Genomic DNA, 14,720 nt, shown 5'->3' with positions numbered 1-14,720 from the left:
TATTTGAACGTATATAATAACAGTATATTGATGATACCTAAATATGTGCCATTGGAAGACTTCACCCAACAACCTCATGTAGATGTTAAATAAGAATAGAAAACAGGCAACCCCTATGGAACCTCATTCTTTAGGGACTTTGAGGTGGACCCTCCTCTCACAACACCAATTGGAACTGAATCCAGAGGCAGAAGAATCACTGTAACATTCCCAGACTCCAACACTCTCAGACCCTTATGTTTGTCAAGAAAAAGATTTTGATCGACAGTATCTAAAGCCACTGAGAGGTCAAGGAGGACTAGAATAGATATGGACCATCCCAGTTCTTCCAAAGTTCTTCTCAACTTTGTCTGAAAGAGGTCCAGACATCAAAAAGGGAAATTTGGGAAATATAATGCAATTTTACAGTAGACAAAATGTTTGTCGAACATATTTTTTACTTTTCAGCAGGTCAAGAGAGATGTATGAAGGTTAGCAAATGTATTGATTAAAACAAGCATACGACAAGTAAAAAGCCTGGGATTTTTACTTATGTAATTTCTGGAGCTGCTCATTTCATGAGCAGGTGACTCTGAGTGGCGTAGAACAAAACTAAAACAATAAACATTTAAAATCATTATTGTTAACAAATATTAAAAATTATGGAATGCTGAATGAATATGGAATTGAAGGTAAAATGCTGAATGTGATAACAGTATATGATGGACGTACAGCATGTGTGAGAGTAAATGGAATGCTTAGCAGATATCTCAAGAATATAATAAATGTTTCTGGTGATATCAAAAATGTGTTGACTGGAGATATGTCACTTATACATTCCCTTCTCTTTGTCTGTGTCTGTCAGTGTCTATGAAGAAGACTGCAAAAAGTCAAGGAGGTGGTCACCACCATGTGCTTGAAGCCCATCCATATGTATCACATGGATGATGTCCATACAAAAGGAGCTACAATTGAACAGCCACATCTTTTTACAATTGTTGTGGACACCTCTGCTTCTCAGCCTGCAGTAATCCTCAGATATTATGACTGAGACGCATCTCTGTTTTATGTAGCGACTATATAACTTTTCTGGATGGATAAGATGAAAAGAGAAGATGATTAGCGCAAGCACCAATATACTATTGTAGAGTTATAGACTATTCCAAAATGTTACTTCTGCAGTGTTATTTTTCTTCCAAGTATTATTAAAACCTTACCAGAGGAGGCAGTGCTAGCCCAGTAGTTGTACAGATAAGCCGAACTTTGGAACCATACCGAATGTAGACTTCCCGCAGTGGGAACTGACCCTGGGATTGGGAACAGAACTCATCTGCATAACACAAGAAAGGGAGAGAAAAACAAAGGGAGAGAAAGACTAAAATATGATGACAAGGAGCAGGAACTTTGCTGTATTGAATGACAAGGTAGGTTTTAAAAATGGTACTTAAAATATAAGGTGATTTTGATCTCATAATCTACTTCTCTATCTGTGCCACTGATTGCCAAATAACAGCAAACATTCACTGAGAGACAGTAGGAAGTAAGGGGAGAAGCTAAGAAGGAAGACGAGAACAAATTGCAAATATTGAATGAAAGCATTTTGGGCCACAGAGCCTCCCTCTCCGATTATCTGATGTGAAATCACAAATCATCTGCCTTGCAGGAGAACCTTACTTGTGCTCCATCGGTATATTTGCAAATAAACTAAATTATTAAAATGGTTCCAGTATGCTTCTTTCCAAAATGCTTATTCATCTCTGTATTCCTTAGCAGTGTCCTATACCATTGATTATTTTATCCACCAATATTCCACAATAGTGTAGTTTAATACATTGAAGCCAAATAAACCAAACTATGCTTATACACCCACTCCTGAATCTTATACACCCACTCCTTTCCCTTTTTCTTTTAGCTTGGAATCTTTAACCTTCATGGGTCAGTGAAATTTTTGGGAGGACACAAAAGTATTGTGGGGAACATGGATTAAAAGTTCCCATTAATTTCTTTGTAAATGAATTACCAGGCATTGGAACTGAGGAAGGTGTTAGTGAAATATGGAGCCAGACCAAATGCACTCTGTACCACGTTTTCTGTATTTTACGGCATCCCAGAAAGATCTAAATAATAATAGTAACAACAACAACAACAACAACAACAACTGGATAGTGGATGTGGCAGTGTCTGGAGACAGCAGAATAGATGAGAAAGAACTGGAGAAGATAACAAAATACAAAGACCTACAAATAGAAATACAAAGACTGTGGCAAAGGCAAGCAAGGGTAGTGCCAATAGTAATAGGTGCCTTTGGTACAACCCCAAAACAACTGGAGCACCACTTGAACACCACTGGCATTGACAAATTTGCCATTAGTCAATTGCAAAAGGCAGCCTTACTAGGAACTGCTTCCATCCTGCGACGATATCTGTAATACCATCAAACATCCACATCTGCCTATCCCAGGTCCTTGGTAAGGACTCAATAGGTAGACAAAAATGCCAAATCCAGTCTGAACATCTATCTGGCTGACTGTGCGATGATTAATAATAACAATAACAATAACAATAACAATAACAACAACAATAATAATAATAATAATAATAATAATAATAATAATAATAATAAGTAGTAGTAGTAGTAGTAGTAGTAGTAGTAGTAGTAGTAGTAGTAATATAATAGAGTTGGAAGGGACCTTGGAGGTCTTCTAATCCAACCTCCTTTTCAGGCAGGAAACCCTACGTTTCAGACAATTATCTAACAATAAGTTCTTATAAAAAGATATCAACTGGCCATCAAGCTGCTAACAAGCATTGTTTAATGAAGGCAATACCCTCTAGATGTATTGGAATATAAATCCTAGAATTCCCAGACAGCATACTCTAGTCTGAAGATGGCCTTCTCAGGAAAGGCTTTTTAAAGAAGCCATTAAGATAATCACATCTCCAGAAATGGAAGAGCAGCTTTACAATCAAGGACATCTGCAAGGGAGATCAAGAGGCAAGATGGCTTCTGTGACCATGTAGTGGAAGTCTTTCTTGAATTCCCCTGTATATGCCCCTATTCCTAGTATTGGTAACAATGTTACATCTATTCCTTTTAGAAAACCGACATTTATTTCAGATGTTAATGTGATACACTAAATTATCTGTCTCCAAAGCTTATTTGAGGTTTAAACCCAATCTCATAGAGTCATAATGTATACTTTCACTTCAGTATCAAAGTTTATTCAGCCTTTCTTCATTTTGATAGTCTTCAGCCACTCAAGGTCAAAACGTCATTAAGCAATTGGGTAAACAGACTTGCAGTTAGGCTCCAGCATGAATGATTAAACCTCTACTTGCCCTAAAACAGCCTCACCTAGATGAAGTGTGAATGCTGCCCACTGCCGGGCACTTGCGGTGAAGGCATCACCCTCGACAAAAAGGTAGCGAGTGCTGACAGTTTGGGAGCGCAGGCGATTGAAGAGAGAGACCTTTGACCCAGATAAAATGCACACTAGGAAATTGCAAGTGGGAGAGAGAGAGAGAGAGAGAAAGAGAGAGAGAGAGAAAGAGAGAGAGAGAGAGAGAGATGTTTGGAGTTTTCATATGTATATTTAGATTATTTTATTAGTTACCTTGATATTGCAGTCCTAGGCATGTATATATAGATGGACTTAACATGAACAACCCAAGTAGGATTGTTCTGCACTGATGTGAATTGACAAAGATGCAGTGATTGTGACATTAGCTCTGCACCTCTAGCAGGTCAGACCTTCACTTGGCCTATAGCTCTTCTGCTCTGTGTTATCTGCTTTAACATAAGAAACTACTTAAGCACCTTCACCACCTCATCATTGTTCTCAGTGACAGCTTCTCTCCAAAGGCTCAGAAAGAGAACATTTCTGTCTCCTGCTACCTGATTTTATTCTCTGACATGCCAAAGCCAGCTACCATGTCCTATACACTTGGGTTTGGCTAGTCTAAAGAAAAGAAGAAACAGGGGTGACATGATAGTATTCCAGTATTTGAGGGACTGCCACAAAGAAGAGGGAGTCAAATTATTCTCCAAAGCACCAGAGGCCAGGACAAGAAACAATGGTTGGAGACTGATCAAAGAGAGAAGCAACTGGGAAATAAGGACAAACTTTCTAACAGTGAGGACAATTAATCAGTGGAATAGCTTGCCTTCAGAAATTGTGGGCACTCCATCACTGGAGGTTTTTAAGAAGAGGCTGGACAGCCACTGGTATAGGTTCTCCTGCTTGAGCAGGGGGCTGGACTAGATAGAAGACTTCCAAATTCCTCTATTTCCATTTCTATTTCTTTCCATTCCATTCCATAGTAGCCTGTCTTAATATAGCAGTACCTTCTTTAATGCTTTCCAATCTATCACCTCTCCTGGTATCAGCACTATCCCAAAGAATTTATAGCAACTGCTCTTCATGGAAACACTTACGGTCTGTGTTCTTCAGGGACTGCTTTTTCTGTGAGGGCTTGGAGATCACTTTGATCAGCTTGCTGTGGAATATGCCAATCTCCTGCCCATTGCTGAAGAACAGCTTCAGGGCTAGCTGGAAGTGTTTCCTCTTGTCAGAGTCTGAGATGTAGAGAGCTTTGGCGCAGCTGAAGTTCTACATTAAAGAAGGAGGGGATATTGAGTGGCATGAAGTGGAAGGAGGGCTTGAGAAGAGGGTTTAGGCATGATAACCTGAGACAGATTAGTGTAATGGGCAGAAGAAGAAGAAAAAAAACCTTGAGGAACAGGGAGAAGAGCTGCAAATCATCAGATTAAAGAAACCAGTGTCCAGATGACCTGAGAAAATGTCTCAGACAAGACTCTCCCTAGTTCTCATGAAGATAAAGACAGGGAGGAAGAATGATACTGAGACTTTCAAGAAGATATTATCTGAGCTGTAGTGGTGCAGTGGTTAGAATGCAATATTGCAAGCTAACTCTGCCCACTTCCAAGAGTTTGATCCTGACCCGCTCAAAGTTGACTCAGCCTTTCATCCTTCCGAGGTTGGTAAAATGAGGAACCAGATTGTTGGGGGCAATATGCTAATTCTGTAAGCCACTTAGAGACTGCTGTAAAGCATTATGAAGTGGTGTATAAGTCTAAGTGCTATTGCCATTGCTACGCTAAAACTGTATTTACCTGCTTGGCTTTGTTTTCTGGTCTGGTCTATTTTGAATGGCTGACAATAGCACCAATTCACTGGGGGAGACAAATAATTGGAAGAGTGGAGTAAATAACACTCGGAAGTTCTCTTCATATGTAAATATTATTAAGTAATAACTGTTCAAGCAGCGGAGATTAATATTTTATTTCAAACGGACCTTGGCTGAAGTTTTTCAGCTTTCTTCTTCTGCAAAGGTTCCTCCCCACAGAACAAAGATGATATATACAAAAGCGTTGCCTTTGATATTTACACTTTTTCCATTTACACTGCTGATAGAAAGGTTTTGCAGGATTCTGCAATGTTTCCAAAACTTAGCTGATTGGAGGTAAAAATAGAAGAAAAGAAATGGAAACCTAAAAATGATCAGAATGACCCTTAAATTATACCAGACTCCATGAAACTGTGCACTCTCTAGAAGTGTGAATTCTAGAGATGCTCACTGGAGAATTCTATACATTGGGAAATTTTATGTTATACTATCATCAATCTTTTTAAAAATCATTTTTGTTTCAGGAAGACTTAGTAGGGATTCTTTAAATAACCTATCATCACAACAACCAACCAATCACAATAACTTATTACTACTAGTAGTCTGGCATTATTTTGTGCAACTTAAGATAGTGTACATAATGTTCCCACAGCAACAACACAGAGAGATCAGTTGGGCTTAGAGAAAGTGGTGACTGACCGGTGCTATCAAGCCAACTGTCCTGCCTAAGAGAGGACAATAACTTCTGGTCTCCCATTTTCTAGTCCAGCAGCACTTTAGCCCTTCTAATTCCTGGAGCCAATGTCCAGAGTAAACAAAGTGATACATCTAACTGAATATACTATTCCAAAAGATTGATATGGGAGCTTTGAAGCACAAAAGAGGCAAAACAAAGCATTATAAAGCATTGGTAAAGAATAAAGTGCTGAATTTAAATGGTTAATGTAATCATGACCGCAATGTTGTCAATAAGAATAAGAAGCAGAATAAGACTTGAGCAAGAATCTGTTAGATTACAAAAATTCAACTGTGATGGAAGTCCAGATTATGCCACTTCCTTGCCAAATATTGTGAACAGCTGTACAATGGGGAGGACTGTTCAATCAAGAAGGCACAGATTCGAAAGACGTTACTCCATCTCCGATATCATGCAGCCAGCTTTTAGAGGGTGTCTTATCAACATGAGCCACCACTAGCTCAGTTTGTTATTAATGAGAATGAAATGTGGGATCAAGTAGCTCCCACTAAAGTTTATAATAGATCCTATTCAAAGTCTTTGTGGTTAATATAAAGGGAGAGGTGGTTAGGGATGTTATTACAGGTGAAATGCAAAATATGGGTCTCATGCATGCTTTATTGACTTAGCAGTTAGGGAAATCCAAATGGAAAGTTGTATTCATATGTATTCACTTTTCTGACTGCAAAGAGCCTTCTAGGTTTACTGTTCCCAGTCATCTTGGCGCTCTCTCTGTTCTGATAAGCTTTGCTTTTACAATGAGTTAAATAATGTAAGCACAAAGGTTGCTACTGTAGCTCCACTGGCCCTCTTCTGGCCTCTGCATTCTTTCAGGGCTGTGATAATGCTGTGGACATTTTTGTTCTATTAAAAATATGCCAAGTGATCACTCTCATCTTGATCTTTGGGGACACTCTTGTGTTTTCTTTCCCTCTTTATCTTTCAATAAAGAAAGGCACTTTTACTTGGCAGCAATCAGTATCAGGCTTTACAGGGTAATCTCTGGCAGACCTCCCACTGCCATGAACATCAAAGGCCATAGCAAAGAGAGATGAGCTTCTTTGAAGCCCCTAAAAGGTTAGATGTTTATGTCTGTCACGTGCAGGAAAATAGTACTGTAAAAGAGTAAACAGGCTAACTTGTACAAAGGATGGGCATTCAAAGCATCTAATAAAGGTGGAGGTAAACCCGGGGGTTTATGAAGGATTCTGATGAACTGGCTGATGTTTGAATGGCTTTGATGTATAGGCAGGTACACCTCACTTATTGAACTGCATCATGCAGCAACCCTTTGGAGTTACAATCATGCTAAAAAATAACTGCAACCAAGATGCACTTTTATGACCCTCACATCACCTCAAACTCCTGCTTGACATTACAGTCTTGTCCTATGCCTGACCCATTTTTTTTCTCCTCCCACTCCAAGAGAGCAGAGTGATTGCCTAAACAAGTGATCTCTTCCTGAGTTGCTTTGCTCTGCAGCCAGCTTCAGCTGCCATCTGAAATTGACAGGACCCTAATCAGTTTCACACTAAAGGCTTTTTTTTTGCCTCCTAAGCAGCGCATTTAGCAAACAGCTAGGATTCCTTTCCATATATACTCCCCATTGTATGTCTGCTTACTCTCTTGTAATCCCTTCCTTTCCAATGAATGCAAATACATTCACAAAGCATAAATCCTTTCTTGCCAATTATCCCAGTACCAGGATGAGCATGCCAAAGGACAGGGGAGTGGGAAAAAGGGAAAGCTGAAATAAGACTATAAGCACAGTCTCGATCATGTGATTTTTCCACTTGCCAACTGCATCACTTAGCAGTTGCCGGTTCAGTTGTGGTCACTAAACAAGAACCACATGTAATATTTAACAATTTAGTTCACTAAGGGACTCAAATTTAGTTACTTCTGGGTAGAATCAGAACTTCCCTGTTCTTCAGGTATTTTTAACTTGCTGACTAGTATGTTCTCTCCAGAGCGGTAACATTATTGTCCCAAATGTGAAAATCAAGAGAGTGCATTGTATGACCACAAGGAAAGAGACCTTTTTTTCCCCCAAAAGTGCCCTGTTTGTGCAATACCCTCTGTTTGGAAATGACCAGCTATATACTTCTTTTTGACACTAGTTATAAATCAGTTTCTCAGATATACTTAGGTAATTGATTTAATAAATTGCTCACATCAAAAGATTTAATAATCTTTTCAGCTTTCGGACTGTTCAAAGTTATTCTTTTATCATAATATATTATTGATTTTAAAAAATTACATTTCTGTATATCATAAAGACTGTTTAAATAAAAAAACCCAAGAGAATAAATAACAAAAGCCCAAATTAGGCATGACCATAAATAGTCTTGCATTTATTGCATACATTAATAAAATCCTTTGAAGCAAATGTGGAAAAGGACAATTTCTTTTGCTTCTTCCCTTGCTGTCCTGAACAAAATCCTTGTCCTGAACTGCTCTTTGTATTAATAAAAATATCTATTATTGGCACTTAAAGGGAGAATTTTTTCATAATGCAAAAGGATTTTCATGAGAACCGTAATAAGGAGGAAAAGCTTAGCTCCCTTTCTGCACTTGCTGAAATGCCAAAAATAATCAGCTTTCCCAAAGGCAGCGGTTTTTTTTAATAAAAGAAAGTGTGCATTGCACTCTGAGATGCATATAAGCTGTTTGATCCAGCTTACCTTGGAATCCAATTGTTCTTCAAAGTTTAGCTTCTGCATTTCTACGTGGCTACTGCCCATGCTATCAAGTCCTATATACCCACATATCTGGGAACTGGACCCTGTTACATCTTTGCCTAGGCAAAAGAAGGGATACAATGTCACACCAACATACTATGTGTCTAGAAAAAAGAAGGAATGAAAGCCAAAACAATCCTGCGTATCTTTTTTTCTATATATGCTGTAATATCTGCTAGCTATTTATGTTACATTATTACATTTGTACTCCATCTTTCTTCCAATGTGGAACAAAACCTGCACCAAACACAAAACAGCTCTATTTAGCTTTAGTAGCTTGTATGACTGTGGAGATTCTCAGTCATCCAGGTCACAGTTGTCTGAAAGGTGTGGGGTTGTTTTTTTTCTCCAGAAGGCAACTGAACTATTTGTTTGTTTGTTTTTGAGGAGGAGGAAGAAGAAAATATTTCGCTTCTCATCCAAGAAGCTTCATTAGTTCAGATGGTGGTGGTGATGGGGGATGGAAGGATAGGTTCTGATTGGATGGTGGGGAATGGAAGGATTATATTTCTTTGCAGTCATCTGGTTGTTAGCATTCTCTGAGAGCTGTTGAGGCCATTTGTGGTTTTATCTTTGCCCTCTGGGTTACCTGAATCAGGGTGCAATTGGCTGTGGAATCTTCTTGAAATTTCTGTAAACTGGAGATAGGTGGTGTCTTATTCCTGCCCTTCTGTTAGGGAGGGGTGTTCAGTTCTAACATAGATGGATTCTTTTGCCTCTCTTTCAAACCAATGGTCCTCTCTATCCAAAATGTGGACTGTAATAGTTCGCTTCTAAGGATGAACAATTGTTTCTGATTTGCCACATATTTGTCAATTTTATTCATTTAAGTCATATCTACCTTCTGTAGATTTCCAAGAGACCATACAATATAAAATGAATACAGATACAATACAGCTATATGCACAATTTCTTTCAGACACATTTTATCTGATTTCTGAATCAGACTTTAAAGGTATTTTCTAAAAAAAACTACAAAAATTATATCCATGAACATAAAAATATCTATGATGTTATATTCCAATACACACATTATTTTTAGTAAAATATCTACTATTATGTATGCAACTATTTTTAAAATATATTAAGGGTTCTTTTCTTCTGTATTTTGTATATTCTTTTAAAAATATTCTTTATTAAATTTATGCATAAGGCAAAATATAAAAAAGAAGAAAAAGGATTCAGAAGGAAAAATAGTGAAGGGGATGGTACAAAGGAACAAGGAAAGAAAAAAAGAAATGGAAAAAGAATAACTTCCAACTTTCTTTGATACAAATATAAAATATATTAACCTTTTCATCTAAAATTCGATGTTATACAGTATTTCTATCATGATAAACAAGTCTAATCGTTAAATCCCAAAATTAATATAACATTTATTTTGCTTTCTAGCAAAAAAAGTCCAAAAAAGTCCAAAAGTGGTTTCCACCTAGAAACAAACCTAGACAAAATCTTTCTTTATTTTATATTTTTATGCCTTATATTTTTGTTTCTTGCTTTTGCTTTATTAGAGAAATGCATTGCAGAATTCAAAATACTATGGAAAATTGGCTTCTGTGAATTCATTTTGAAACTTCATATTAAGTCAGTTTGTACTTAAACATGAATCAAAAGAAGCACTATTCCATCACTAGGTGTTTATCATGTAATTTTAGCCCATCCCTGGGAATTAACCATGCATGTTAACAGCATGGGCTTTGCATGTTTATGCAAGTCAAACTGATATGTCTTCCCCCATCAAGTAGATTTGCAAGATCCTTTTCCTTATAAAAGAATTAAGTGCAAAGGGGAAGTGGTTTGCCTGCTTTTTCTTGAATTGCAATTAGCTTCTGCTGATGAAAGAGGATAAGAAATAGCATTGCTGGTAAAGATTTTAAAACTCTCCACATAGTACAGGCTCCTGTTTTCCACATGAGCTAAACTTAAAGGAACAATTGGATGCCTACCATAGCAAACTGCCTCTGAATGGGGTATTCAGTATATGAGCATGTAGTTCTTATTCACTCACTCCCTTCCACATGCTTGTTGATATGTTCTTAAAGTAATTTACTTGTTTTTCTAGTCAAGATACTGTGTCTTCTCTGCCCAATTCAAATGGGGGTGTGGAATCTTCTATTTCTCAGGGTAGCCTGGCAATGCAATCAGTTTCCTAAAGCTGAGTTTGGCATATGTCTGGGAAATAACCTTCTTCTGCCCTCTTCATGTGCCAGCAGATCATGAGTCTAAATTTCCTGTGGTCTGGATACAATTCCTATAACAGCAGGCCAAGCTACAACCCAATTGCTGCAAGCTTTGTGGCATTTTTTTTTCAGGCTACCAGTTAGGCTGAAAACGGAATGCTTAATACTCAGTGCAATTAACAGATGACAACTGAACTGCGAAACTGAAGTAACCTTTTTTCCTAAGGGAATACACATCTCTTTTTTCCCCTTGGAGCTCTTTTGCTAAGATTGTTCAGCGAAGGTGGAACAGCCTTAAATTAAGCAAAAGAGTGACTGTGAGTTCATGGCTGTACATGAAAAACAGGTGTGTGGTGCGAGACTATATTGATGACTGAATGGGAAACACAGTGCCAGTAACGATGATGATAAATATTTCAAATTCATCACCTACTGCAGCTCTGAGAACTTTTTAAGTTTGGTATTGTTTTCAATGAGATTTTATCCAGCTGGTAAGAGTTGCATATGAAGGCAAAGATACGCAAAATCAAGTAGCAGGTGTGTGCTCAGCCTTTTATGTGGCACAGTGATGACTAATGGGAAGTGAGCATCAACTGGCTGCTGAAGGCTCAAGATTTACCATTGCCACATTTTGCAATAACTCGGTTCCTATCTACCCTCTATTACAAACACAAGAAATAAAAGTATCATGTATGAAAATACAAAAAACAGGGGGGGAAGTGCCTTAAATATATTAATCTGTGATTGTATTTCCTTCTTAGTTGTTTGTTATCTCTTTTGAATGGTGTTTAAATATGGTTTATCTCTATGTGCCTATTAGTGGTTGATTTGTCTGAATGTCAAGAATCAGACATGATTGAATAGAAGAAAAATAAAAGAATGCTCACAGTTTCCTAGTTGAAACTATGGCTGAATTTGATGTTCATGGATGTACTCTTCTAGTCTTAGATCTGCAGAAGACTACAGTATATATATTTTCTTCTATTGGAACAGTAATATATATATTCAATTTTATTAGGATATTACAGATAGACTTGGCATTCAGGATTATCAATCTCATCTAGGTGCACCCAGTAAATTTTATGGTGGTTACCTGGATTTTGCAGTCCAGTTATAGTTCCCACACATAGTTTCCAAACTTCTATCATTCTAATTCTTGAAAAATGAAGGCTGAACTAAAATGGATTATACCTTTAATTTCTTCCTTTTTTTGTTTCCAGCCTGGTCCACTGAGATACACACATGGAGGTGGGCAGAAGAATCTGATAAGAAAAGAAAAAAAATCTGTGTAATAAAATAGTTAAACTAGGAAAGTTTCTTTCAATTTTTATTTTTCTGGAGAAATAGATTTAAAAATATTTATTATTTTATAAATGATATGAAGAAAGTTCATAGGAGAGCAGCACACAGGAAATCACACCATAGTTTACCATAATGTATAAATTCAAAGTTATCATGTGGCAAAGAAAGAGATTAACATTTGTCTTCCTGATAATTTTACATGGGGCTCTAAAGGTCCCTTGATTTAACTAAAATATCCTCTGGGCTTGAAAAATTATTAGTAACAATTGGAAAGTTCAGTCTGTTGGAAGAAGTCACCTTATTAAGTTTCAGCTCATGTTTGTTTTGAAAAACAGATTTACTCTTACTATTAGTGTTTTTCACCTTATGGATTAAAACAGATAAAGGATCTCATTATTTATGTAACAAAATTATATATCCTTGAGATTGATTCTTGCAGATTATCCATAATTTCTGTATTCTTAACTTTTATGATTACCTCATATAGTTCATTGTTCAAAGAATAATGTATGGCAACTGTACAACTGTATCCATGACAGGCTTACCTATGTTTAGCAGTAACATGTTTTACTCAAACTGATTTTGGGGATTTGCACAACATATAAAGTAGTGAATTTAAAATAGAGCTGGGTTCACTCAAAACACCAGATTAGTAGCTGGCTAGTTCAGTGTGTATGTTTAATAGTAATAATCGCCCTCAGAAATGAATTAAAATGCAAAATGTCTAGATTTTTTTTTCCATTTTTGATTCTAAGTTTTCTCCGTGACCCTAATAGAATAACAGAGTTGGAAGGGACTTTGGAGATTTTCTAGTCCAACCCACAGCTCAGGCAGAAAACCGTATACCATTTCAGACAAATGGTTGTCCAATCTCTTCTTAGAAACCTCCAGTGTTGCCGCACCCACAACTTCTGGAGGCAAGTCGTTCCATTGATTAACAGTTCTAACTGTCAGGAAATTTCTCCTTAATTCTAAGTGGTTCTCTCTTTTATAAATTTCCATCCATTGTCTTGCCTTTAGATGCTTTGGAGAATAGGTTGATTGCCAGATTTTCTCTGCCTTCTATTGTAATCCTACTACAGCTGCTGGGGTGGAAAAAGGACTAGGCTGAGAATTATTGGATGAATTCAAAAAGCACTAAGTCAAAAATACATAGGGCAATATACAAACCCTGCCAATGACTTGTCCCAAGTCATCTATTAAAGTATATAATTCAGTGTAGATTTGTTTAAAGCCTAACCTAACCCCATGTCAGACAGGTTTTCAGATTAACCCTGCATATATCCTGGAGATCTGTAGAAACATAGAAACAGCACAAGATGAATAAATGCAAATTATTTTTAAGATTTTTGGATTGGACAGATTGCAATTACAATTGTAAATAAAAATAATTCTAATGGATAGATCTGGCTCCTTCTTTAACCATAAATTATGTTCAGAAATTCTTTTGTTTCTTTGTGCACAATTACTTTCTATTATGTAAAACAGGAATTTGTTTTCCTTTCTTATGTTTACAGTTTCAGACATCTGTACAAAGCAGACATGTTGATGAACTTCTCAGCATAGCGTCAGACAAGAATATAAAGGGGAGAATATAATATTTCTCTGTTATGGCACATTGGTTAGTGGCAAACTCCTTGCTTCCCCTTATTCCCTTATAGGTTTCCTAGATAGGATAGTGACAGGAAAATCAATTAGTTTGTGAGAAAGGGTATACTAAGCTACAAATTAAAATAGGCAAATTTTGCCCCTCAGAAATTTTTATTATATGTTTTGGAAGAATAATATAAACAGCAACAGATGAAAGAAAAAGAAAAAAAGAAAAAAAATACAAATAAAAATGTCTAAGCTGTATTACAGATATATCATTAATTGTTTATGAATTATAGAACATATTGAATTGCTTTAAAAGATTAAACATTGCTGTTAAGCTTTAAACTGAGAAGAGATATCATGGACCATGGTCAACACAGTGCAGTAAAAATAACTGACTGAAATGATAAGCTACACTGAATCAATATTGAGAATTTATTCTAATTGGAATATCCTATGATATTAAAATATTGACTCTATATACAGAAAAACCCAAATTATGAATGAGGTACACATCCGTGTACTAAGATATAGTTCAAGAATGTTCCAGTTAGAATTGCCCCCAGGCCCAAATTTTAAACAATGACTCTCAGCATCTATCACTAATTATGAAGCTGACTGAACTTTTGGAAATAGAACTTTAGCACCTGTCAGAGGACTACTACCTGGGCAAACCAGACATTTATAGAAAACAATGGACTATCAAGAGATCCATAGTATACTTCACATAGTGTGCACTCATATGCAAAGAAGTCCAGTTACGCTATCTAAACTACTGCAGGAATTTCCAGTGAAATCTACTTTTAACAGGAAGTTCAAATTTTTTCCTACCTTTTTTCATTCCCATATGATTTCTGAGCAACTTTTGCATGAAGTATCAGCACCGTCTGATCAAATGGAAGCTGAAGATATCTATGCACAGCATCTTGGAGAGGGTCCATTTGCTCTGGATTGGACCTATATGGAGGATAATCAACAGTACATAGTTCATATTTAGAAGAATAAAAAACAGTATTAAGAAAATGAAAATGAAATATATAA

At 36.8% G+C, this 14,720-nt stretch overlaps 1 protein-coding gene across 1 annotated transcript in view; it reads right to left on the bottom strand.

Moving 5' to 3' along the window:
* RBPJL (recombination signal binding protein for immunoglobulin kappa J region like) overlaps positions 1 to 14,720 on the bottom strand; it is a gene marked incomplete at both ends in the record, with an annotated part of 42,258 nt that overhangs the window by 6,598 nt on the left and 20,940 nt on the right. The window contains 6 exons of the mRNA XM_081323654.1: positions 1,197 to 1,309; positions 3,335 to 3,472; positions 4,415 to 4,589; positions 8,548 to 8,663; positions 11,976 to 12,046; positions 14,511 to 14,636. Coding sequence (XP_081179780.1) covers positions 1,197 to 1,309; positions 3,335 to 3,472; positions 4,415 to 4,589; positions 8,548 to 8,663; positions 11,976 to 12,046; positions 14,511 to 14,636 — 739 coding nt within the window. The remainder of the gene's footprint in view (positions 1 to 1,196; positions 1,310 to 3,334; positions 3,473 to 4,414; positions 4,590 to 8,547; positions 8,664 to 11,975; positions 12,047 to 14,510; positions 14,637 to 14,720) is intronic.

The sequence above is a fragment of the Vipera berus genome, assembly GCF_964194415.1.
Source record: "Vipera berus genome assembly, chromosome: 3".
Classification (NCBI taxonomy): Eukaryota; Metazoa; Chordata; class Lepidosauria; order Squamata; family Viperidae; genus Vipera; species Vipera berus.
This window is presented reverse-complemented; position numbering and strand designations above follow the sequence as displayed.